The sequence below is a fragment of the Halichoeres trimaculatus genome, unplaced genomic scaffold (genome assembly GCF_033239565.1).
Source record: "Halichoeres trimaculatus isolate MK-OKI-2021-1 unplaced genomic scaffold, fHalTri1.1 fHalTri1_scaffold_17, whole genome shotgun sequence".
NCBI classification, from domain to species: Eukaryota; Metazoa; Chordata; class Actinopteri; order Labriformes; family Labridae; genus Halichoeres; species Halichoeres trimaculatus.
In genome coordinates, this window is record NW_027437195.1 from 22637264 (window position 1) to 22664849 (window position 27586).

At 41.7% G+C, this 27586-nt stretch overlaps 1 protein-coding gene across 18 annotated transcripts in view; it reads right to left on the reverse strand.

Moving 5' to 3' along the window:
- Positions 1 to 27586, reverse strand: part of tnika (TRAF2 and NCK interacting kinase a) — an 84350-nt gene that overhangs the window by 21184 nt on the left and 35580 nt on the right. For 6 of the 18 annotated variants that reach the window (XM_074692376.1, XM_074692375.1, XM_074692368.1 and 3 more), the window contains exons 3-15: positions 17658 to 17714; positions 16542 to 16667; positions 13562 to 13672; positions 10221 to 10311; positions 9654 to 9784; positions 9515 to 9569; positions 9107 to 9185; positions 8823 to 8998; positions 6645 to 6711; positions 6352 to 6550; positions 5675 to 5791; positions 3444 to 3530; positions 2525 to 2743 (exon numbers count right to left, since the gene is read on the reverse strand). In XM_074692376.1, coding sequence (XP_074548477.1) covers positions 2525 to 2743; positions 3444 to 3530; positions 5675 to 5791; positions 6352 to 6550; positions 6645 to 6711; positions 8823 to 8998; positions 9107 to 9185; positions 9515 to 9569; positions 9654 to 9784; positions 10221 to 10311; positions 13562 to 13672; positions 16542 to 16667; positions 17658 to 17714 — 1515 coding nt within the window. Of the gene's footprint in view, positions 1 to 1212; positions 1822 to 2524; positions 2744 to 3443; positions 3531 to 5674; positions 5792 to 6351; positions 6551 to 6644; positions 6712 to 8822; positions 8999 to 9106; positions 9186 to 9514; positions 9570 to 9653; positions 9785 to 10220; positions 10312 to 13561; positions 13673 to 16541; positions 16668 to 17657; positions 17715 to 27586 lie in introns of all 18 variants that reach the window. The other 12 variants (XM_074692378.1, XM_074692377.1, XM_074692369.1 and 9 more) reach the window with 3 other exon arrangements.

Sequence of the window (27586 nt, forward strand, 5' to 3'; positions counted from 1 at the left end):
AACTGTTTGGGTGAATGAGGCTCATTTTAAGTCTAAAAAGACCATTTTTACTGAAAATAAGACAAAAAAACTTGATAAGATTTCAGTTTTTTTGCAGTGTAAGGGGATGCTTGAAGGACAGAATTGAGATGTTTATTTCAAAGCCTGAAGATTGTTTTTTTTAATTATTCAGAACAAAGAAGTCCTGATTTGTTACCAAATGCGAGCACTGTTTTTACACTGCAATAATCTGATGATTTGTGTTTGATGAAAACCAAAAGTTGGTTTATAAACACAGCTAAACATTCAAATCAGGAGCTTTCAAGAAACTGTGAGTACTGGCGCCCTGATGATGGTGTCAACCAGTACCAAGGCTGGCTGGAGCCACGATAAACAGGATAAGAGTTGTTTTGTTTAAGGGTAGGATTTGTGGCAGAGGAATGTTGTACTTCAGTCACAAATATGAAAGTACAAAGATGTGTTTTTTTCTTTTTACAAGCCCTAGCACTCAATAGTTCTGATGTTGGTCCTGGATCCAAAGGGAGAGTTACATGGGAAGCAGTGAGGGATAGAGCCGGGTGGTGTGAGACGGGGATGAGAGGGGTGACCTGGCATGAGGAGCTGGGGGTGTGTGGGTGAAGGTGATCGGTGGGCAAAGCCCTCAGGGGAGAATGGAGGTGATAAGGAGTTTAGAGATAATCTTGAGGAAGACGGGGAGTGATTTGGTGAGGTTTGAGGGGAGGTGCGAGGAGAGAGACCCAACCAACAAAGTGAAGCTGTTGGTGCGCTTGATACCAAACATTCAGAGGAGCGACTGCCCATTGGTCTGCCCATGGCCTGTCTGAGTATGTCAGCTGGGGCAGAGGCACTAAGGTCGCACGCAGAGGAGCTGCCACTTATTACTCTCTGCCCCCATCCCTCTCCTCTCCGACCTCCATTAGAAGGGAAATGGTTTTTATCGGGGACTTGAAGGAGGTTGCCACAGTTGGAGGCAGGTGAGTAAGAGTGTCTTTGTCTAGACTGGGCAGTGAAGAGAGCATTGTCAGGGAAAGATTGGGAAAGGAGGTCAGTTGAGTCAAACGCTTGGGCCTCCCACTCTGAGGGCACCATCAAGCTGTTGTAGCTGACAGCTGGCCTCATGGCTTTCTGCCACCCTCCCTGATACTCTGGTTCTACATCTACTTCTATTCTATAGCTAGGCGAGTGCGACCTGGCACGAGGACGAGAACTAACCAGTTTGACCACAGGGTTGGCAACAGGGATAGGTCCAGACTGAGGTTTCTGGACCAGTCCTGGGGACTGAGGATGAGCTTGAAGGGCTTGAGCCTTCGAGTCTGGAGGCACTAACCCATGGATGGCTCCCTGATTCGGGGCAGAGAGAGGCCTGTCTCTTGGCTTATCTTTCTGATTACTGGGCCCAGGAGGATGAAGGTTTGGTGCTTGGTTGGACTGGCTGACTTGCCCTTGACCAGAATGCTCTTTTTGAATCTTACTAGGCCCCCTACTGGGCACTTGGCCCGAAACCTGGTTCTGCTCCGGGATGGACCCTGGGCTGCAGCTCCTACGACTCAGTCTCTGAGCCCTGAATTCCCTAACCTGCTGGCTTATCTCCTGCTTCAGGCCTGGGTCTAGAGGTTCTCCTGGGTCTAATGAAATACGGATATGGGGCAGGTTGTTGGAGAGGAGCTGGGCAGCGTGAGACGGGGTTCGCCTCGGTACTTGAGCTCTGGGTTGGCCATGTAAGCCAGCAGATGAAGCTGGCTGACAGAATGACTGGTGATGTCGTAGGTTAGGGCGGGGTGGGTTACCCTGACCATGCTGCTGCTGCTGCTGCTTCGGGACCTAGGAGTCAGAGTCAGAGGACGGTGAGCAACAACACAAAGACACACAAAACAGACATCAAGGCTGGGTTTCAAACAAAACGGCACCAATTTCATAGACTGAGTATAGGAAGCTGAAATTAGTTTAGCTAGCAAAGAATTAGCCATTACTGAAAGACACCATTTCATCACATTTCATATTTTGATAAAGACGAAAGTGATATTCTCTTTATCTAAACAGCTTTAAAACTGTTTGCATGAGGATAAAACGGAATCCTTCATTTGTTTATTTTATCTAATTGTCATTGAAAAAACAAACATCCAACAGCCCTGATAATGCTTTCACTACATTACTCTGAATGGGATTTTTTTTTTTAAATGCTCAACTTTAAGCTCACATTGAATTGTCTAAAACTTCATTGCAGCAGCACAGAATCACTGATCAACTGCCTGATTGTGTCTTCAGGTGTCTCTATTTATGTTACTGTGGCTACATCAACTCCTCATATACAGTCTATGGTTCATTTTCAAACATCTTCAAAAAGTGAAGTTTCCCCACTTTCACCACAGGAGAACTGGACCTGCAGAATGTAATAGGATCAATTCAGGAAGGCCACTTGGTGTGTTAGATAAAACAAGATTAGGGTCCCACATTACAGGGATCATCATGGCAGCATGCACGCATTCGGTGGTCTCCATCCCTCAAAGGTGACGCAGTTATTTACCTCTTTAGCCCAGGCAGGCTTGTCATTAGGATTGATGATATCCTTGTAGTGGTAAAGCTGTTTCTTCTCAGCTTGCCGTCCCTCCTGCTGCTGCTGCTGATGTTGCTGCTGTTGCTGCTGCTGCTGCTGTAGAGACACCAGGTAGGCTCTCTCCTGCTGGAGCTGCCTCTGGAGCCGCTCCGCCTGCCGCTGCTCCTCTACCTGCTTACGCTTGTACTCCTGGAGGGAAGACACAGACGGGGGATCATAGAGAGGGAAGCGATGAGAGGCGGGTCAGTTTCAGTCATAAACGATGGAAATCAGAGCTGATGGACACCAAAGTGACAAGTGGAGCACTAAATATTAACACAGATTGTTGGTGCTGGGGAGGCAGGAGATGAAAAAGATGGAAGAGGGGAGGAAAAGGGAGCCACATGGATCTCAAAAGCTTATCGCAGACTTCTTCCTTTCCACCTTGAACATATTACTCTTGCAGGCTTTAGCTGATAAAATGTAAATGACATTTTTTCACACATAATACACAGAGCTGTCGCCCCAGACAAGACTAGGGCAACGAGAGAAACTCTCTGCGGAGAATAACAACGTCCTATTTTCTCTTGGATGTCCTCACTTTCTGCGGGCCAACATGATCGAGGTTGACAAAACCTTTTTCCACACCCTCTGGGGAGTCTTTTGAGATCCAGAAAACTTAATGCTCCCGTACATGCAATCAGTGATGTGAATAAATCCCACACAAACATTAGAGATAAGAGAATTCATTGTTTCCACTTCAATCCGTGGCTAACAGGTTTACAGAGTCAGACTGTGGATTTCCCACTCAGTGAGCTCCTTTGTGCAACACAGGGGCCACTTAGGCACATGCAGTGGGGATGGGGGGCCACACAGCACAGATGGGGAGCAGTAGTAGCTCAGTGGTTACCAGCAGTAACGCCTGCTCCTGTAGTAGTTGTTGCTGGAGGATCTCTAACTGCCTCTGCTCTTCTTCCAGCTGTCTGCGGATATACTCCTGAGCAGCATGTCGGCACAAGTAGATAGAGACAGGCTGAGAACAAATCAGGAAATCTGAACATTCAAACAGCGACAGAGAGATAAAAGACAGAGATAAAAAGAGGACTACGGAAGTTAATCTCCTGAGAAGGCTGTAAAGAGGAGAGATGGGAATCAGAAGGCAGATGAAGGAAAGAAGACCATGTTCTTGAGCTATTGTAATGTGTTACCAAGGAAAAATGATGTATACAGAGAAAAAATAGCTCAGAACATATCTTTCTGGGACAGCTGAATAGTGTGGGAGGGGAGAGACTGAGAGATAAAGACAGACCAGGAAAGAGAGGAGAATAAGTTCAATACGAGGACAAGGGAAAGAACTGTTCAAAGCTGGAAAGATGTACGAGGACAAGAGATAAAACTGAGTACAAGTTCCTAAAGCACGCTGTATATATTTAGGTTTCCCTGCATAAGAGTAGTTTACTGTTAAAGCTGTAGAGGTGTTTTCACTCTTATCGTAGCCCGATGTGAACTGATGTACTGTCTCTTTATTTTCCTATTTTGACTTTTTTTCTGTTTTTTTTTCTGTTTGTTTTTTTTTTTAATTCATGCATTTATTCAAAGGTCCCATATTATGCGAAATCACTTAATTAAGTCTTTGAGCAAAATTTGTGGGTTTTTGGCTTTTCTCCCAGCCCACAAAATGTGATATTTAATGACAAAACCTGTATTTAGTCATGCTTGTGAATGTAAAATCCTGACCTAAAACGAGCTGTTTGGATTTTGGGGATTTGCCGACGTCAGCGATTTCCTTTTTTGACCAATCAGGAGCAAGCCTGACCTGAGTGGTAAACCAGAGCAGATACCCCCGAACCCCCTTCCCGCCCACTCCTCTCCTTGAGAGAATGCTGAAGTCGAAGGGCCATCACTGCTTGGTTTTTGTCTGTAAACAGCGACATAGGTCCATGCACAAGCTTCCTATCTCAGAAGAAGACAAGACTAAGTGGCTAGCGTTCATTTATCAAGGAAATGTTCCAGCTACACTCAGTAAAACTGTGCATGTGTGTGCTGGTCACTTCAGGGCCGACTGCTTCCAACTTTGGACAGTATAACAGAGGGCTAGCGAATAGACTGGTCCTGAATCCAGGGGCATTACCAACCATCCTCCAACAAACCTGGGACCCTGGAAATGTGAGTATTTTAAATGCTGTGTGCTGTGGGGCAGATGTAAGAGCTTTTCCTCAGTGTCCCCCCTGTCTCTGTGTTAGCTTCAGGATGCTAACTTTAGCTGCAGTTCGCCTGTTGTTTTATCCTGTAATGTTACGGTAAACGAGCTTCTCTGTTTTCTAAACATTGTGCACTCGGAGCTTGTGGTGCCGCTCTCAGTGACGGTGAAGAGCGTGGCGGTATCAGTGGTGACTCATTTACATATGAAGGTCACGCCCATGAAATCAGACCGTTCTGAACAGAGGGGCTATGAGAGCCTGGAAACAATGCTGCTGTGCTTGATTTATTGGCTTTTTGGACCAAAACATGTTACTACCATTTCTTGAAGACATCAATGATCCATATTAAACTGCAGAAAAGGAGCAGAATATGGGACCTTTAACTATGGAAGCCCAAAGTGGACATGTGTCGATATATTTGATCTAATCTGTTTCCCTCCTGATCTTGACTCAACGTCTGCAAAAACAAACGTTGAAAGTCCAGACCTTGAAGAAAAACAACTAAAACTAACTTATTAATGGAAAGCGCAGAAAACAATATGTATGTCCACTCCTGGCTTCTGTAGTTAACAATGATGGAACATGGGGGAAGAAACAGTAGCTGATTCTGTTTGAGTCCTTTTCATGCAAAAACAAGAAGTGGCTAATAGGAAGAGTGTGACCAACAACTCAGGCTGAAGCTGTGAGCACAGAAAAAAACGATGTATCATCAGATTAAAATGTCAGACTTCTGTGGGCCTGATACACAGCCCTGAGGTACTTTAAGAGAATAAAACTAGAGTGACTCAGGAGGACAAAAAAAGATAACAGAAACAGAAAACAACAGAAAAGTTTTAGGGCAAATTTGGGGTTTTGGACTTGAGTCGTTGTGATGTTTCTTACTTCTGTGGCACCATAATGGGAGTGTGTTTTAATGTGATACAACAGTAAGTGCATGAACCTGTTCTCTCTCTGCGTGCCTCCTCTCCTCCTCTCTGCGGAGCTGCTCCATTTCCTCGTAGCGCCTCCTCTGCTCCCTCTCGTGCTGCTTCCTCAGTTCTCGCTCTCGCTGCTGCTGCTGTCAGGAGAAAAGAGGCACCAGACAACTCAGGATCGCTGAACAAAAGGGGTTTATCTGTTTTCACGCAAATTAAGAAACCGTGTCTCAGCAGAGATTGTCACACAAGCGCCGAAACTTTGATATGTGAACGCATTTGATCATAGTTTCTTTCTGTGTGATTGTTCCTACTAAATTTCAAACCCCTGACTTGGGTTTTTCTGTTAGGAATAGAAAGACTTTATCTTTTTGTCAGTTTAACGACCAATTTACTCTTCCTTCTTTCCTTTTTCTGCTTTTGTTTGAAACGAGAAGGCTTCACTGCACAAACACATGCCCTCACAGACACACATTCGGCCCTTTGAGGACGGGTCATAGTAGTTAAGTTGAGTCATGGCGCTCAGCCGTGCGTTGGGAGTCAGACCCTGATGGGAGCTCAGACAGAGCACACAGATTATGGGTTAAGGATTTTCTTCTTTAAGCCTGCTCACTGGAACTAAGAGAGCGACTCTGGGGAAAGGCTGTGTTTTTCCTCCTCTGTATCATAACCAATATCTCATCTTTGATTCTCTCCTGCTCACCTCCTCCAGCCTCCTCCTCTGCTCCTTCTGCTCCTCGATACGTTTCTGTCTCTCAGCTAAAAGTAAGCGCTTGTGCTCCTCGTTCTGCTGCTGCTCCAGCTGCTGTCGTCGCTGCGCTTCCGAGCGCTCCTTGTTGGCCAGCTGGAGGCGCAGGAAGTCTCTCCTCAGGGTCGACTCTCCTGGGATGTTGATGATGGAGCTGTAATTGAAACAATTAATAAAAAGATGTTTTAAGTGTTCAGGGGGAAGTTGGACATTGTGAATGTCTTTAAACAAAGAGAGAAAACACTGACCTTGGTTCACCCATGTCTCTTTCTTCGTCCTCCTCTTCACTTCCGCTGTACTCGTACTCTGTCTCATCTAACAGAGAGAGAAGATGGAATAATTTTAGAAATAAATACAATAAAGTCATGAAAGGCAGCAACCAAAGACCAAATCCATTCTGATTCCCATTTTTCATTTTCACTTGAGCTCCTCTTGTTCATTTCTTAACTGCTCACGACTCTGGCGTTCCCTGATCCTCACTCCTTCAAGGCACCCTCTTTTAGCCGCTTTGAATAAGAGTATAAATTGTAATTTGACTGTGTGTAGCGAGGTGGAGAACATTAGCTCGGGGCTCTTTCAGCTGTCGTCTTAAAGCATAACGCTTGTAGGAGAGGCCCCTGCTCTTTCAGAGGAGCGTTGACGCAGGCTTGTCCTCTCAGTGTGACAGAGTGACAGCTGGAGGAAGTCACAAAGTGTCTGCAGCGACAAGAAGTTTCTATACATCATCCGGGCAGCAGCCCCACAGTGTGTTGTTTCTTGAAGCGGTTAATGTGGTTTGTACTGACGCAGTAACAGTGTGCAAGTGTCAGTCTATCACTCAGCCTGAGCTTGTGTGAGTGTGTGTGTGTGTGTCTGTGGTTTTCAGATGTGGTCTGTCACTTGCGTTTCCTGCCCTGAATCCCATTTGTGTTTGTGTCATTCTGTCAGTGTTTTACATGTAACTTTTGCTCTTTTTTGAGAAATAAAAGTGAAGGTGTGTTGTTCTGTTTGTCAGTATTACAAAGCTCAAAGGCACTTGAACCAGTGGCTATTTCATATCTGTAGATTTCTCATTCCTAAACATGTTTAGTTTTAATTGTATGTTGAACAATGCTTTATATTAACCTTTTATTATAGTTTTAATGTTATCCCTGCTACAAAAGTATTTTTCAAGCAAACAAGCTTGTCATTCATTCAACTGCTAAGCAATCCTTCAAGTTTTTTATCAAACTGTTGTGCCTTTCATGTACCCATTTATCCAGCCCTTTATCAAGCTATCTTGCTAACAATCTAGGCTTTTATCTAGCTACTTTTTCAGCCACTTGTCTGATTATTTTGCTAGCTACTTAGCTAGCTTTCAAGTTAATATCTTGTAACTTCCATAGGTACTGTTCCAGCCAATTTTCTTGCTAATTTGCTATCTATCCAGGCTACCTAGCTACCAGCTAGGTACCTAGCTTGAGGCTGGCTCTGGAAGTACAGGAAGTCACATACACACCAAGTTAAAAAAAGCCGTTTTTAAAACAGAAATTAACCTATTTACAGCCTGGTTAATAAATGTCTCCTGTCTGATTTGCTAAGTTCACTATCGGCACACACTGTACAGGGGGTGAATTTTTTTCTAACCCGGCAGTTCAGAGGATATTAAGATCCTGGGCTCACCCAATCAAAGGCACAGCTCAGGTCACATGACTGACGGGTGCCCTATAGCTGCACACTTCAAATATGACTGCAGTTCCTGATTTGCTTCATTTTCCGCTTCAGAAACAGACAGGGGACGTCATGGAGACTACGTCCATGTTTTATACAATCAATGCTTGATACCTTTCTAGCCATTACAAAGCTAACTAGCTTTTTATTGAGCCATTTATCTGCCTTTTTTTAAATTTCTAAACATGCATTCCTCAAGCATATATTTAGTTGAAATGCTATATCTTTATTCAGTTTAACAGCTTGCTATCAATCGGGCCATTACTTAACGACTTAGCTTTCTGGCAACAAATCAATCTAGTCATCTTGTTTTCTAGCTGTTTATCAAGCTACCAAGCTAACAGTCTATTTATAATGTGTCTTTCAATCTTTTTTATGTGTCTTGGTATCTTTCCAGCTAATTTGCTAGCCATTTCCTGGCTACCTAGCTTTGTATCCACCCATTTAACTAGCTTTTTGGTATCTACACAGCCATTAATGTAGCATTCATTTAGCATATATCGAGCTATTTGGTTATTCATCTGTCTATTTGTTATGCTAGCTTGCTATGGATCTAGCCGTTTCCTGAGCACCTATATAGCTACCTTGCTCTTTATCTTAACAATTCTTTTCCCATCTCTCTATCTTTAATCCAAACTCTTCTGCAGTCACCTTCCTTCTGAATGCATCTGTCTCCAAGCATCATTTACTAAAGTCTGAAGTCTAACTGTACACATCTATAGCATGTTGGTCCTCACCCCTCTCGCCCCTCTTCTTCTTGGTGCGGTCGATGTGGTCCTTCAGCTGGATGCGGACCTGCCTCTCGTTGGGCAGGTCCCTGATGAACGGGTGTTTGAGGAGCTGCTCTGTGCTGGGTCTCTTGTCGTGGCTCTTCACCAGACAGTTCTCTATGAACGACTGGAACTTCTTTGACCTAGAAAACGTGTAGAAAAAAAATCTGCTGTTATCAACCGAAAATCTGGACTAATTGTCTCATTCATATCTGCATCAACATATTGTTAAAGTGATAGCTCACACTCACCATTTCTTCGACTTGAGTCTGGGGGCAGGGTTGCGGGGGATGAGGAAGAGGGCTCTCATTGGATGCATATCACACAGGGCTAAAGAGTCAAAAATAAGGTAGGAAACATGGCAGAGGTAGGGTGAATGGTGCTGGTTGTGCCAAACAGTGTCTTGAAATGAAGTCAGAGCTAGCTGGAATTAGCCATTACATGATCAATAATGCTGTCAATACTAATAACCATCCATTAGTTTGTTTGACTCAATCTCCTTAGCTCTTCTTTTCTTGTACAAGTCAGTTATCACACTCACAGATTGGTGGTTGTATTTCCACTGCTGCACTATTTCCTTTCTTAACGTCATTCATTTGTCACATTTTCATGCCGAACAGGTAAATGTGTATGTGAGCTGGTGTTGCAGAGCTACATACGTGGTGCTCCTTCAGCCATCTCTATTGCCGTAATTCCCAGGGACCATAAATCACTCTGTAAGGACAAAAACACTCTGTATCACATTCCCAAAAAACAACAACAGACACAGTTTCATTAAGCTAGAGGTTGCTGAAGCACCTTGAAGTCGTAAGTGGCATCAGGGTTCTCATCACAGGCAATAACCTCTGGTGCCATCCAATACGGCGTCCCAATAAACGTGTTCCTCCTGCTGACTGTTTTGTCCAACTGGGCTGAAACACCAAAGTCCACTGCAGAGAGAGGAACCAAGGGAAGACACACAGAAGCAAAAATAATTTCATCAGCAGTTGACTTGAATCTTATTTTTCACTGTGTGCTTTGTAGGCTTCACTTCACTGGATTTTATAATGGACTCTAAACGGGCAAAAAAAACACCCAACCTGCAGTATCTCGCCTGATTCACAAACACACACAAACACACTCTATAATCCCCTCCTCAGTGGGCCATAGCAGGAGAGAGTGAGAGCGAGATTTCCTTCTTCAGCACTCTGCAGCGTGAGCCACAGAGAGATGAGTCGGCGGGTATTCAGCAAAAAGGAAGACAAAAAAAAGCCCCTCACTCACAGTCTCAAACACAAACACACCTCTAACAGGAGCTCTAGACCTCCGCCTGCCTAAGCGATCTTACCGGCGTTTTGTCAAGTTGTGGTTAGATGTCATACTGACCTAGTTTGACCTCTGCGTTCTCCGTCAGCAGGACGTTCTGTCCCTTGATGTCTCTGTGGATGACTTTATGCTGGTGGAGATGAGTCAGACCCTGTAGACACAGATGGAAGTGTATGGTGACAGGGTGCAACTGAGGCAATGATCCTTATTATCAGTGTTATCCTTATTTTTATCACAGCAAAGAGCTGCAACCTCTTTAAAAAGGTAGATGTGCTAAATCTAAACCATCCTCGATCATTGACCTCCCTCTGCAGGACAGGTGGACAAAATTGGCACAAGAACAACGGTGAAATGTCACTTTAATTTCCTAGAATTACTTTTTATCTGCGTGTTGACTTCAGTTTATGGTCTCTGTTTCTAAATAATGCTGTTTTATAAGCCTGCTTCAGGCAGGGATTATTATTTATGCATGACAAAACAATCAAATCAAATCAGATCAGATTAAATCAGATCAAATACATCATAAGTCTCGGTCGTTATTTTAGTTGGCAAGGCTGTAAATATAGAAGAAGTTGTGTTGGCACTTCATTTCTGGATCAAAACAAACCGAGTTCTCTGCCAAAAACAAGCCTTTCTGTTATGTTTTCCTCTCAGAAAAATAAACAAATGCTTAGTATATAAAAACAGATCATACTTAGAGTTAGAAAACAGCTTTTATTTATTTTATTTTTTTTAAACACATGTGAGACTTATCGTAATGTGCCAGATTTTTTTCTTTTTTTATAACTTGCAGCTGTTCTTCAAAGCAGGTGATATATTGAGTCAGTCACTGAGAAGAGTGAGACAGCTCAGATGATAAAAATGTTAAAAAGAATAGACAGGAGAGGCATGAAATAGACAATATAAAAGACCTGAAAGAGACAGACAAAAGGAGAGGAAGAGATAAAAATCTAGAGAGACAAAGCTCACTGAAGGAAACCAAGGACGACTAAATCAGAGCAAGAAGAAAGCACAGAGAGCACGCAATAAGACGAGAGAGGAGTAAAAAAAAGGAGCAGAAGTGGATAAAGAAAAGCTTTGTTCCCTCTGTTTCAGAGCAGCACTGCCTCTAACTGACAAGATGCAGCGATATTGCTGCTCACAGTTTGAGGCTTTGGCCCTCAGTACAAAAAAACACAAACACAACAACAGATAAAGGAGATAAGATGTGGAAGTCTATGTTCCCGAGAAGATTCAATTCATGGCTTTAAATTTCTTTAGAAACTTAGGTTTGATGGAAAACAAACATCAGGTTTTAGTTATGGGAACAGTTCTGTGGAGAAACTTAATTCTGATGAAAACTGAAGGAAATACTGGCGCTAAATGTGAGTTAAAGCACCTGTGGGGCGTTTTTGACTGTTTATGGAACTGATTGACAGTCACTGGGATGCCTTTATTTGACTAAGTGAGGCAAACAAGATCATCACCAACAAGACTCACAATTTCTTTATCATCATTTTAAAGGTCCCATATTATGCAAAAATCACTTTATTCAGTCTTTTAGTTAAATTTGTGGGTCTTTGGCTTTCCTCCCAGCCCAGAAATGTGATATTTAATGACAAAACCTGTACTTAGTCGTGCTTGTGAATGTAAAATCCTGACCTAAAACGAACTGTTTGGAATTTGGGGATTTGCCAACGTCAGCGATTCCCTTTATTGACCAATCAGGAGCAAGTCTGACCTGATTGGTCCACCAGAGCAGATACCCCCAAACTCCTTCCCTGCTGCTGCTCCAGCAGCCATCACTGCTTTGTTTTTGGCCGTAAACAGCCACATAGTTCCATCATGCACAAGCTTCCCATCTCGGAAGAAGACAAGACTAAGAGGCTAGAGTTCATTTATCAAGGAAATGTGCCAGCTACACTCAATTAAACTGTGCATGTGTGTGCTAGTCACTTCAGGGCCGTCTGCTTTTCCAACTTTGGACAGTAGAGCAGAGGGCTAGCGAATAGACTGGTCCTGAATCCAGGAGCATTACCAACCATCCACCAACAAACCTCGGACCCTGGAAATGTGAGTATTTTAAATGCTGTGTGCTGTGGAGCAGATGTAAGAGCTTTCCCTCAGTGTCCCCCCCTGTCTCTGTGTTAGCTTCAGGATGATAACTGTAGCTGCGGTTTGCCTGTTGTTTTAGCCTGTAATGTTACAGTAAAGGAGTTTTGCTGTTTTCTAAACATTGTGCACTCGGAGCTCGTGGCGCCGCTCTCAGTGACGCAGATCAGTGCGGTATCAGCGGTGGCTCATTTACATATGAATGTCACGCCCACTAAATCAGAGCGTTCTGAACAGAGGGGCTATGAGAGCCTGGAAACAATGCTGCTGTGCTTGATTTATTGGCTTTTTGGACCGTTATATGGGACCCTTAAAGACTGACCTCTTCAGGGTGGGGTACATCTCACTTTGAAAGAAAGCCAGATGAGGTTTCAACTGATACATGTACAGATGTACAGATGTACAAGATGTATGAGATGCTGCTTTGTCCACAGGGGGCACCAAAATCAACACAAACAAAAAGTCTCTCACAGGAGCTTTAAACAAAGGATAGTCCACTGACCAAAATTCTACAAATTATTAAAGAATAGAAATTTTGTCGTTTCAAAAATTAGTAAGATTTTGTGTAACTAAACTGGCTTTTTATTTTGATAAAAATAAAAACTTGGTTCATGCCATACACCCTTAAAAACCAAACCACAAGGTTTTATTCATTTCAATTCAAACAGGATTTACTATAAAAGCACTTAAGCTTGCAGTGCACACTCTGTGATTTAAACACTGAACAAAATTACAAATAGATTAACTCATTATTCTGAAGTTGACAGAAACTCAATTTTCCATTGCTCTCAGAGTGAACTTGGTCCTGAGCTGAGAGTTACTGCATTTGTTAACCCTGGGGCTGAGGTTTTCTAATTTAATCCCCGCTTTCTGTCGATGCTGTAATCAAGAGAATCATGCTTGAAAGTGAAATAATGTGGAGCGGTTGTTTTTGTTGTAATATATGCTGTGTTGGCGAGGTTGAACTATAATATACCTGTGTATGAACAGGGAAGTCATTTAGGAAAACAGCATAAAACAATAGAGACTGGCTGTTATTGGGGAACTACACAGAGTGAACCAAGGTGTTGACACAGCTCTTTAAAGGTTCGTTTAAAAGTTACTCTGTTGATGTTGCAGATATTTTGCACAAGTTTTAGCAACAAAAAGTGGACTTTTCTTCTTCACAGAAATCCCAACACAGCACAAAGCCAGAAGACAAAGCTTATCAAAGATCTTGCTGAGTTTCTTCGACTTTCACAAACCATCATATTTACTCCTTCCAGGCAGCAGAAAATTGTAGAAATGACTCGACTCGAGTGTTCACTCACCCTGAGAATCTCTCTGCAGATGTAAGCTGTCCACTCCTCTTTCAGAGAGTTGCCCTTGGTGTTCTTGATCAGGTCTGTGACTGAGCCGGCTCCGCAGAACTCCATCACCAGCTACAAACACACGAGGATCATCAGAGAGTAGTTAGTAAGAGGAGAGACATAAACCAAAGAGGGTGTAGAAAGATCTGCAAACCACTTCCATCCAAGCAGCTCCTTTTATCTGCTGTCTGATTTTACGAGTGTCATATTTATCGTTCCTTACTCTCGTCTGTGCAACTGGGAGTTTTTGCTGATGATCTGCCTGGTGAGGTATGCCTGCCTCACTTTAGACTTTGCCCTTCCAGTTCGGCAGATGGAAGGACAGGGAGCACCCAAACAGACCATTTTTTTAAAGCTACATTTTTTGGAGGCTTTTACACCTTTATTTTTACCTCTGCCAAGGAGGTTATGTTTTTGGGGAATTTGTTTGTCTGTGAACAACATAACTCAAAAAGTAACAAACGGATCTTGATGAAATTTTCAAGGAATGTTCAAAATGGGATAAGGAAGAAGTGATTACATTTTGGAGGTGATCTGGATCACTATCTGGATCCAGGATTATTTTAAAGCAGTGGTCCCCAAACTACGGCCCGGGGGCCGGATACGGCCCGCCACCCCATTTTGCCCGGCCCCCTGAACAATACCAGAGGCGCATTATGATTGTCTGTTTTTCCAGTCCAGCCACATGATCGAGACTTACACATGCATAGAACATAACTTTCTATTCCACCCTTCTGCAGTTTGTGCCCTATCTGAAACCCCTCCCTTAAAAAAATAAATCCTGTTATACAAACAAACTGGTAGTGAAATGTATTGTGCAGGTAGGTGATGTATCACTTTGTTTGGTTTCTTAGCCTGCTTGCTTTCTGGTTTTCACAGTGAAGTTAATGAGAGAGAGAGCTGGTGTCTACAAGTAAGTTAACATTTCATGTTTTTTTTCTCTGTGAAAAACCTGAAACGGGTTATTTAATTATTATTCAATTCATAAATAGTGTTATATATTTCATTAATGCTGTTATTATTTTTTTTCTGATTTTTTTCCTGTCAAGATCCCAGAAAGGATTATTAATATTTGGTTATGTGTGGCTTTCTGGGAAACAGTAAATATTTACGTTTGGACACCCCTGCGATCGTCACACTATTTTTTTACAAACTGACCCCGGCCCCCCATTAGAGAAAGGAAAAGTTGTTTGGCCCTGTCGGGAAAAAGTTTGGGGACCCCTGTTTTAAAGGATTCTTTATCATTGTGAGATAGGGCTGTTTTCACCATATGTGTATATAACTCCACGATTAATGGTCAGATTGCTTTGAAAAAAAATACAAGACAAGGTCACCATAATTTCTGACGGATGTAAAAGTACGATCCAGATCCTGATAAAATTCTGGATACTAAGATCTGGAATATGAAACATGTACTGGGTCATCATAATTTTCAACACTGTCAGGAAACAAATTATTGTACAAACCTGCAACTAACACCAAATTGTAGCAGACAGTCTGCTGAAAGGAAGTATAACATTAAAGTAGGACTAAAGTGTTGGTGAAAATCACAATATGCTTGGTGGAGATACTTTTCTAGTTGAGTTTAGTTTTAATTTTTTGAAAATGTTTCATTTTAGTTTACTTTTAATTAATGTAAGTCTTTCTTTAGTTTTAGTATTTTGTTTTTTACGGGATGGTTGTCAAGGGTGAGATTCAAAAATGAGAATTTAAAAAAGCATTGTGTAAAAACTCTAAAGATCATACCATTTTCTAAATTGCAATGTCAAGAGTAACACACACATAAACCTCAAAATTGCAACTATGATCAAAAAAAGTTGATTTTTTTGTCAATCTAGGGATAGATTTACTTTGTGAATAAACTTCAGTAGTGTAAAATATTGTCAATTTTTTAACTGCATTAAAATATCTTATTGACATCATAGCCTGTCGTTAACATCAGGCATTCCTCTGACCATCTAAAGCCACAATTATAGACTTTCACATGCTTTAAATTTTCTTTATTACTAAATCTAAGCTCTAATTTAAAAGCCTTCTTCAATTTATGATAAGTAATAATTTGTAATACCACATATTCATGCTGCAGACTATTCCTCTGTCACTCCACGTAAACACACAGGCGTAGAAACTTCATCCTAAAGTGACTCAACGAGGTCACAGGATCACACGAATCAATCAAATCTGTCTCTTGACCCAAACACAAAGTATCCATTCTGTCCATCTCTCTTTTCTCTCGCCGTCCTGAGCTGCCTCATTCCTTCATCTCCCCTCTACTCTCCTCTCTGACCCTCATTTCATCCATCCCTGGCATTACATCCGCAGAGATATGCGGGCAAAAGTTCAGCTGGTCAGTTTCTGGCTCTGCTTCAAGCTCCTCTCATCATCGCTCTGGATTACAGGAAGAGAGGAGGAAGCTGGCGAGTAATACCCAAAAACCCTCCCTGATCCTGGCTGTGCACATGTAGCCAGACACGCACAAACAAAAGAAACACCAAAATGCATAACACATATATGTAGGCAGAAAACTAGCACTACTGAGTCATGGGAAATCATGCATGCAGTAGATCTAGCTGCTTTGTGTCAATGCATAGGTTTGTGTGAGTCCTGCTGCTGTTGTGTGATGAATGCAACCAGATCAGAGAGCTGAGAGCTCCCTTAGATCACGTTAACACATGATTTATTGCAGCAGCCAGCCAGCCACGCGCTCATTCTTGTACTTTATATCTTTCACACACTCACGTTAAGTATATATTCCAATGCACACGACGCTCTGTGTAACTACACACTCGCTTCTTTCACACAAATATAACAGTGAAAAATGGAACGTGGCCGTTTCTGCAGCTATTCTCTCTCCAGGGTTACACTCCATTTCATACACACACACACTGAAAAAGTGCTGACATAAGCATGCACACACACTCATAGAAAAATGATGCCGTACCCAGAGCTGGTCGTCGATGCCGGGAGGGTTTTTCTTCACGAATGCTCCGTAGTAGGTGGCGATGTTGCGGTGGTGGCTGTACTTTTTCAGCATGTTGATTTCAGCTTTGATCTCTTCTTCCTCATCCTGATAAAAACACACACACACACACACACACACACACACACACACACACACACAGGAGAAGAGGGGAAAAATCCAGAAATGAACGCCTTTTTTAGGAGCATGATTGAGCAAAAGGGATAAAGATGATGTGTTTATATTCTGGATTCATTTATGTTGAGCCAAGCGGCAATACAATGCAAACAGCTGGACTCTAAATATCCCACAACAACAGCATTACTTTTTAATTACTCTCATTCGAGGGGTTACTGACACACAGCCAGAAGCCAGTGTTTGAAATGAGTTGTTATGGCAGCAGTTTGATTACTTTAAACTGCAATTTCTTATTAATTATGCACAATGTCGCAGAATTATGCCTTAATGAGTTTAATTTAGCACTCATCAGCCATGGAAATAAAAACACTTGTTTTACTGAGCTGATTCTGTACAGTGGCGGCTCATTTTGTCCTTCATTTAATTTTCAATTATTAAATATCACAATCTTATTTGCTTTGTGCTCAGGCAGATTTATTCGCATACTGTGCTGCGGCTTTTATTCACTGCCCTGATCACTTGATTCATCCTCCTTATACACCTGCAATTCCTTATTCATTCAGTCATTCATACAATTCTCCAGCTCATTCATTCATATCCCTTTGGTGCTTCATCTCTGCAGTGCTCCATTGTTTTGCTGGCAGCCGAGCTCAAACAGCGAGGCGTTTGGTGAGAGGATCTCTAAATATAGCTGAGATTCCCTCCTGCTTTACAGACACGCCTGAGACCACACTGCTGTCCTAATACCTCTAGCTAATATTACCATGGCAATAGGCCTGTCCTCATTTCCTCTCTGCCACATCTCACACACACACACGCACACACACACAAACGCTGGCTCTGACTCATCGCTCATAATTAGATGACACGGTCGGCGGTGGTATAATCACTCGAGATGATTTGCCGTGCCTGGGTATGTGCACGAGTGTGAAAGGGCATGTGTGTATGTGAGCGTCTTACCCCTGTGACATCCATGACCTTGATGGCTGCCAGCTGCCCGGTCTTAACATGGCGACCCTGGTGAGGGGAGGAAGAAAGAGAGACTGTCAATGACACGAGGAGATGAAATGAGCACGTAAATGTCAGGGTCTCACAAAAGTTCAGAGATGGAGTCCGAGCAAAGTTTGTCATTAATACTGCATCAAAAAACTGTCGTAAACATGACCTCTGTGGCCTCTATCTCAGTCTTTATGCCAAAGCCAAAGCACTGAATCCTCACAGACTTTAATAACACCAGCCTACAGGGCATAAGTTGGTGAAATTGAGGGCTTAAGATGTTAAATACGAGAAATGGGACAAACTTCCTTAACACAACATGCACCATGAAATAACAAGGGAAAGGCCCACCTCCTGTGTGTCTGACATTTAAATGTTTATATATTTATGCAAACTATCAAAAGCCAGAAAAGCTTTTAATATTTACTAGTGAATGGACACTTTTCCATATAACCAGCATTTAAAAAGACATCTCAAGAGAAAAACACTGAAAACTAACTCATGTTAACGCCTTCATAAAGACTCATAATGTCAGTTAAATCCAGACTGCATCAATCAGTCAGGACCACTTAACTCTCTGGTTTCTAAATTATGAAAGCCTATATCAAGATTTTTTCCTGTAGTGTTTTTCTTCTTCTTAGGACATGATAAAAAAAAACAATTAAAAGAAAACACTTTTTCCAGAAAGTTACAGACATTTCAGTGGACTACTGAGCATTCAACATACAACACCCAAACTAAGCGTGAAATAAATTAAACTGTGTTTTCTTTCTTATTTTTTGGTAATCCCATAAAAAATTATTCATTCTAGTGCTTTTTAAAACATTTAATTTTTTTTCATTCATTTCAACTTTGTAAAGGAAATAGGTTTGGAATGGGGTGAAAAATTTCCATGAAAAATGTAGCGCAGAAATATTGGAAGTTTTTAGGGTTTGGTTGCCGTCAACATGGACCAATAGTTCTAGCAGGAAACCCTTGATGAAAATAAACCTGACGTTGCATGATGTCCACTCCAGTGGACACATGGCTGATTTTAATTTACTGCATACCTGAAACAATTTTTCTAACATAAATAGATGTGTACTATAACTTAGGTGTTACTGTGTATCATCATATTTTTACCTTTGGAGTTTCTTTTGGAATAGAAGGATTGAAAGGGTGTGCCAACTTGGAGTCAGAGAAAATGACAATGTCTTTTTGTAGATGTCCACTGCAGTGACCACTGTGCACCAGAGAGTCAAATTTGGCTGAAAATGTCTGTTCTGGGAGCAAGTGATGCGAGAACTGTGGTCAAGTAAGCCAGGATTAGTTCGAGGAATGTCCAAATGAGATCTCAACTATGAGATCATAGCGGATCTGGACCGTTTTTAACTGACTAGATACCTGCAAACTGAATCAGTTTTCTCAATCTGATCAGTTATGTCAGCAGTTGTAAAGTGAGCACATTTTGAGGCAGAATGCACACAAACTGGCAACTTGGTATTAAGTGTGAGATGCCACCAGACAACTAGAGAAACTGCAGTTTGCTTCCAGGTTCAGTTCAGAGAGGGCAACTACAGCTGACAGGATCTCTACCTCAGTTCACAGGGACTTGGCTGGGTAACCTGAGGGTCTGGTTCAAGGTTGGTTCAAGTCCTGGTATGGACCATAGACTGTATATGGAGTGAACAGCGTGGCTCTGCCATTTACCATTGTATGGTTTTGAAGCCAAAATACTCCCATCACAGGCACTGCCATTGTGCACCCAGAGTGTGCGCTGTAGAGGTTATAAAGGACTCAGAGAGAATCTGAGTAGAGCTGGGTGACAAAAACAATAATTATCTTTTTATTTCAAGAGTCTAATCTCTTCTTGGCTGTCCCTTTCGACATATTTTACAATCCCCAGAAAAAACACACAAGAACAGCAGCTGTCAATCATCGTTAAACATGACGTAAAAACTTGTTTTTAACCTCTTAAAACCAATTTAAAGTATTCAGAAAAAAGTTGACTTGAATACAAGGCAGACAAATGATATCTTCAAATCACCGCAACAATCAGATGTGAGAAACATTTATACGAGGAGTTTTAATTTTTTAGTTCGACCACAGCCCATCTGGAATGACTGGGGAGCCAGATTTTTCGACCTATACTGCAGCCAGCCACCAGGGGAAGCAGTTTTTGTGGTAACCTCACTTAGAGCCGAGTCAGATGATATGGACCAAATTTGGGAATTGGGCTGATAGCTGGAAAAGTGTTAGCAAAATTTCCTGAGCATTGTTGAGGCCCACTTTAGAAAAACTCCCCCCGAACCCTCAATGTTGTACATCGTGTTGGACAAAATGAACTCACTGGATGGACAACACAGGCAAGTCCAGTAAATGGTGAAACTGACGATCCTCAAAGTAAAAAGAATAGCTGGACATTCCTTGTTACACCATTTTAAGCCAAACTTGAGCCAAATTTTGAAAGACTCACATCAGACTCGAGCGTCAACATGACATACGTGACAGTGATGTTTCTTCTTGTTTCGGCATCAGTCAAACAAAGACAATGGTTAAAAGTGAATAAAGCAGGAGTCTGACAGGCCAAGATGTACCAGACAAGAAAATAACAAGACAGAGAAAGACACAGACTTGGCAGCGTTGTGCAATATTGAGGCTAAGAAGCAGCCTGAGGGAGCTAAGAGGCGAAGAAGTGCGAGATTGGAAGCTTGGGGGCGAATGGACGGCCCAAGTGGTTTGTTTTTCAACAGAGCATCTGTGGTTGTGATTAGCTAATGAAGCTAACGGGGCTAGAGATGTTAAAAAACACTCAGGGCTACTGCTACCACCTGTCTGGACTCCGCTGATTAGCATGTCACAGTCTGAGTGGAGCAGCTTAGCAGTAGTGGTAAAAACAAACAAAAACATCAATGCAGACAGACTCGCATTTAAACAACAACAAAAAAAAAAAATAAAACAGGGGAAATAACTGTTTTTTCGTGGTGGAGTTCTTGTAAACCAGATGGCATCAACAGTCCGGCTCAGACAACGCGCACTAACCCTAAAACAGAGGATACGCTACAAGAGTAACAGAAGTTTTCTGTAAAAAGACAGTCTCTGCTTCTTGCCGGCAGCCGTTAGTCATCATCAGCTCTTCACGTTCCTTTTTTTATGTAGTTTCAAAAGATCAATTGTACTCACAGGCCCACTAAAACTCATTACACTTGATGAATAGCTTGTAAGTAGGAAGTTATTCGATATATACAGTACTTAACTGCGATGGAGGCAGCTCAATAGCTTTCCATTTCCTTTACACTCATGTTCTTAAAGTAGCATAACTGGTCAGGGTTAAAACAACTACACATGACTTTTTGGCTCTGATAGGGCTGAAAAGTCATGATTTCAGCCATTAGGTCTCTAGGAATTGCAAATTAAAGACTAATTCAACTAGTCAAACTATAACTACACCAGCAACATGACTGGTAATGTTGACACTAGCTATGCTCCTTGTATTGGAGGAAGTTAAAGAGTAAAAAAGTAGTGATATTAATATAACTCATTGTGTTTAAATGCTGCAAACTAAGCACCAGTGGGTGATTGAATACTGTGTTTAGGCCCTTTTTTCCCCCTTTCTCTCCCCTACACACACAGAGTCCTGATTCTGTGAAAGTGAAAGAGCTGGAAAGATTGAACAGGGATTTCTCATTAGGATCAGACTGCCCCAATTCCACAAGCACAAGGACTTGCTTTGTTGGAGACCAACAAAGGAATTACAGCCACTTACAAACCAGAAACTCACACATACGCTTACGGACACACATATGAAATACAAAGAGATCTCCTTTTTTCAGCTGCTCACTCAGACAGAGGAACTCTTGCAAACACCCACACATGTGCACACAGAGAGACAGAGACACACAGAGAGACAGAGAGTGATTGAGGGAGGCATAGGATGAGAGAGGATGTGTCAAAAAGATACGTGGACATTATCAGCGCTGGATAAAGATTCATTACTCTGAGCCACCTGACAACCTTCATCTCTCCTCCTCTTCCAGAGCGGGAATGTCATCACGCCTTATTAAATGACCAAGTGTGAAAGGTGCAACAGAAAGGAATTAGTACTGTCTAGTCATCTTCATCTCTCACTTCTGCTTTGTCCTCTGTCTATTCATTTATTTGCAAATTTAAAGATAGGATGAGGGTGGAACTTGGCTGTATGGATGTCACATAAAATAATGTTTCCAAAGCAGTTGAGAAGACAGTGTGAGCAACAGTCGTGTTATGATAAATAACACTAAAAAAATTAAATTAGAAATCTGATTCCAGCTTCTTCAGTGTGTTTATCTGCTTTGTTTTATTTTTCACTTATGCGCTAACTTTTATTGGAAATAGTTTTGGGTCTTAAAATAACATAAAACCTTTGACCTCAAAACTTAATTTAACGTTTTGAGACCATGTGGTTTTTTTTTTCAATGTTCCATCCAGTGAGTAACATATAATTGACAAGTAGTAGTCTGGCTTTTCAGTGAATCCACTACTCAAAGAGAAAAGTCCTAGCATAGCTTAGACTGCAGCTATGGAAACAATCAGCCAAGCTTTAAATGTTTAAAGTCAGGTCACAACACCTGCCCTAATATCAAAAACAAAAAAGGCTAACAGTCCAGCTAACTCTTTAATTTGTCTTGTAAACCTCACTACAGCAAAACTACTTCTGGTGTTGTCTTTTACTTGTCTGTAAGCTAGCATGCAGGCTAACTCTAGGTTACAAAAGAGGCACAAAGGCAACCACTTGAGGCTACACCATCATTAATAGTGAGCGTAAAAATATATATTTAGCCATAGTATTTAATCTTTGAACTACAGCAAAGCTAGTAAGCTATTTTCCCTTTGCTTTTTATTTTTTAGTTAGCTAAGCTAAAGTGAGGGCTCTAGCTCTTTTTCAAGACACAGTGTGGAAAAGATGTCGTGTAGCAGTTTCTTCAGATTTTAAGGCTGTTTCTGTGATTGAATCTTCTGAGAAGACACAGCAGGCTAGCAATGTGTGTGCTAACTACGGATAAGCTACATCTTACACTTCCGCTTGTGTATGGTCTTGAACAAGTCCACATAAACACAACAACCTAGTTAGTGAGTTTTATACATGTAGCCTTTTTTAACCAAATGCAAGTCAAGCTAGCTGTCTGTTTCTACATTTTAAGCTAGGCTAAGCCACCTGTCTATGTCTCTAACCTTCAGACAGGACTCACAAAGTGACATTAATGTTTTTGTTTAGTATCCTACCCAGCACTTTTAGGCTTTTCTGTGGCTGCTTATGAACTCACTGAAAATTAACTAATGTATGCTAAATTAGCCATTGTCTTCCTGAGAAACAGTGAGCTACGTGGGGCTAGTCTATCTATTTGTGAAAAGTCAACAACAAAAAGATAGCATGTTTTGATCTTTGAGAGCTATGTTCGTTTAAGCTGCTAGCTTCTTCTTTTTCATACTTATGCTAGGCTAAGCTGCTTGACTATGGCTCCAAACTGAAATAAGACACTAATGTTTTAATTTAGATGTCTACCCAGCCCTTTTGGATTTTTTTGCAGCTGATAATAAAACTAGACAAATGTATGCTAAATTAGCAGCTGCCTTTCTGAGGAAAAATAGGCTTTGCAAGCTAACTCCAGGTAGACTAAAAATGTCATACAGTGCTGATTGTGAAAGGTGAGTCAACAACATTTTTATTTGAGAGCTTTAAAAGTGTTTGCTGCCTTTATAACCACATGGAATTAAGCTAGCTCACCCGTGGCTTCTAATTTCTCAAGTTACGCTGGGCTAAGCTACTTGGCTTTAGCTTTTTTGTCATCTTTCTACTTTTGTTTTTCCTGTTTCATTCAGAAAAAGCTGCTTTGTAGCACAGAGGCCTGTTCATCCCTTCCTCCACTTGTTTGTTGCTTTGCCTCTCTGACCTAGATCTACATTTTCTCCTCCTCACTCTCTCAGCTTTTCTCTCTCTTATCCCGCTGATTCTCTCCCTCTCATTATCTAACCCTCTTAACTTCTCACAATCTCCTCTTTATATGCCTCTCATTATTCTGCCCGTCCTCCCCCTTGAATGTCTCGCTTACTTTCCTCTGTCCCTTGTATTTTCTGTCTTCTTCCCTCTCATGCCTCACAGCTCAGACCAGCAGCCTGTAAAACGCAGGTCCTAGATGAACATGACTGAGCTGAACGTAATGCCAGCAAAACAGCATTCAGCTTTGACCCGACAAGCAAATATGACACAAACCGAGAACCCTGCAACCTCCTTTCACTTCCCTACTGCTAATGCATCAAGCTCTTGCTGCAAACCACAGCGCACTGACATGAGTCTGAGCATCTGAGAAAAACAAAACAAACACACATCACATGCAGACAAATGCTTCTAATACTTCCTAACTGTCATCGTGATGAGTAGGATGTCTGTTATGTGTCCGAGCCTCCCTCTTTCTTATCCTTTGGAGCTGTGCTGACCAAAAACCACGGCCAAACATCTGTCAGTCACACTCACACATACGTAAGCCGAGAAGCTGCCAGCCCAGGTGTGTGTGAGCGATAACACACCAAATTGACTATGTTTGTTCCGCTCGGATGGGCATGTTGTGGTGGAGGCAGCAAACTGATACCAAAGTGATCTCCAATCAGCCTTCAGGCGGCCGCATCACTGAAGACTCATTTCTTGGTCTCATCCCTACGGATCAGTGCTTCTTAAACCACTGGATTGGTTCGGGATTCAGAATGAAGTGAGGGTATTTTTCTGAAGGCTACAAGCACCAAATCAGAAAGCAGGAGCATTTATAGGCATATGGTTTGAAACTGCACATTTTGCATCAGTCTTTTCAGAGGAATAAAAAATATTTACGAAAAACACAAATTTGGCAAATGTTTCAAAATCTCAAAATAACTTTTGATAAATAAAAATGGGAGGTTTGTATTCTAGCTTACTAATCCCTGGGTGCAGTAAATAGACCAAAAATTAAGCGATCTTTCATTATAGCGCCACCTGTAGATGAAACAGTACCTTTTATAGCGTTGCCAGTTATGGTCTGCAAGTCTTTTTTTTTCTTTTAAAGGGTATTTTTTATAGTCAAATGAGTGAAATTCCAACAAAGGTTTTTTTTGTCCCCGAAATGTTATGACTACTCTGCCCGAGATTAAAAACATAAACTTTTCTTTACAGAAGTTATCCGTCCTGTGACTGACAGTTTGGTTCATTAATATTACTTTCAATCTGTATCTTAACGAGCTAAAAAAATCCACACAGGAGCTTTGATCAAGTGATCTGTGAGTTCAAGCCACTATGATGACTATCTGTTTGGAGTTGAAACAGTGACACCTGTGGCAGGAATTGGTAGTGTTGTTTCCAGGATGATGTTTCTATTTCCCAAGAGCACAGAGCACCACTGTAATAATGATGTGCATTTGTTTTGGAAGCAAGTTAATGGATCTGATCTTCCTGTTTACTCTACTTTTCTGTGTTTAAAACAACTTTTTATCGCAAGAAAGTGTTGAGATAATGCATTTGTTTGTAGGTACGTTGCGCTTTGTTGGAGTGTGACCACAAGCAAACTTTTGTAAAGTCAGTTTGTACCATAAAAAGGATCAGAAAATGTTGTACTACACTCCTCCTCAATCTTGATACAAGACTGGAATAATTTCAAGTCTTTATTTCACAGCATTCAAACCATGAGATGTTAAGACACTGTTATCTTGTTACGACAAGACCTATTTTTGTGCTTGATAACACTCTGCGAAATGATCAAGCTAAGCTGCGGTTCAGATAACAGCTCATCATGTTGTCTGTTTATCTGCAGAGATGCAAAACAGATTTTAATTTGTCCGATGCCATCTCATCTTTCATCTCATCTGTCCTTTCTCTTTGAACCATGGGGGAGGCGTCAGACTGACACAGAGAGCACCTCTCCCACCAATTATCATCAACACATAACAATGATTAATTGGCCCTGCCAAGTGGAGGTAAGAAGCCTGTAACGCATTAGGTAAGTGTGTGTGTTTGTGTGTTGGGTTGAACAAAGAAGACAGAGTAAATTATAATGCTTTTTATCTTTTTTTTGCTGATATAAAAGCTAACTGTTTCTCTTTCTCACACACACACACACATACACACACAGGTGGAAGGATTTTCGACCTGCAGAGAGAAGCGTCTCTTCATCATTTCTCGCTTGCAGCTTCAGTTAGGCGAGACCAACCGGTCTCAAAACAACCAGCTGGAAATCATGAGACCAGAAGCTTTTATTTGTCTGTATAAGTTTGTGTGTATAAGAAATGCCTCCACTGTGTGTGTATGCGTGTGTGAGTGTGTGTGTTTTAAATTTTTACTGTACGTGCATGACCATGCCCTTGCAGAGTTGATTACACAGACCCCCCCCTCGGACACATTATGCAGGACACTTGCTGTAGTAGCCTAGCAACAGCCTTTCCTGGCCTGAGTACAGTGGGCATGACACTTTAACATAAACACATAAATGAACCTGCCCTGACACACACTCTAATAAAGAGAAGGTGTAAGATAAGGCCTAAATGACTATTGCCCTGACATGAGAAATTAGAAGAGGAGATAAGAGAGGAAGGAGGGAGGTGAAATGAGAGAGGTGACTTAGAAACGAGGGGCGATTGGAGATGGGAGCAACCAGAGCTGGACTGCATCAGAATCTGTCCTCAGTGTGTGTTTGTGCTGTGGCCAAGCTGCAAGCTGCAAGGTCATGCAGTTTTTATTTAAAAATGAGTAAGGTAATTACTTTGAAATGGATCCTGAACTTAATTCAAACTTTCTGTTTGTATCAACTAAAGTAAACCACTTGCAAGTGTAGTTCTGCATGTCTCAGTCCATTAACTTCAAATGGTATTACTTGGGCAATATTTTGAAAGCTTACTGTATCAAGATTAATTTCCCCAGGTTTAAAGCCTTGAATTTCTTTCACAAAGATTAAAAATACTCCTACAGGGATTCAAAAATCTACATCCTGACTTTTACAATACTTAAATGTAACACTCAATCCAGAATTTTTGTTTTAGCAAATGCTTTCAAAAAGGCTATTTACATTAAAAACAGTTGAATGCTTTGTCTGACACCAGTGGCGATTGCTCTAAGACTGCAAGGGAAGCTCAGCTTCCCCTAAGATGTCCCCCAAAAAAGTGGTGATATGTTCTGCTGTGTGTACATTTCATTGACAAAATATGCGCTACAATTCCTTCATCTTTTGTTCAGAATCAGCTCCTATCACAAGTAACTGGCTCCACCTCCTTCTCATTCATCCCCACAGCGTCTCAGCACTTTAACACAGTCGGACGCTGAGCGTCTTCGGACTTCAGCGGGGAAGCGTAAAGTGGGTTGTTCCACTGTGAAAACTGGACAGTCATTGGATAAACGCTGGGCTTTGTCCCACCCACTGTACGCTCAGCGTCTCTGAGGGTCTATGAAGCAGTGGGCTGGCCTGGACGCTGGGCTTCTGCATGATGATTGGATGATCTGTCTGAGGCAGAATCCCTTTTTGATTGACAGTGAAATACGTTTACGTTTATATAAATAAACAAATTTATGATGTAGGCCGGAAAAAAATGAGCTTCCCCTCCTTGACTGACCAGCAGCCGCCACTGTCTGACACCTACCCTGTAACGACGACTTGAGGCATTTCATACACAATATAGAAATATTTATTCTTATCTCTTAATAAGTTATAATAACTTATACATAAGTTGTTTACTGAAGATTTGTTGACTTTTGTAACTCACAAAAAAGGCAAAACACTATTTCTAAGTCTGGTTTGTAACCACTGGAGCTTTAATATACTATTTTACAGAGAGCTCTAAAAGTAGCACCAGCATATTCACAAGACTTGGCAAAATGATGAGGTCATTGCATGAGGGTCTCCTCAAGCATCAAGGTCTGCCCA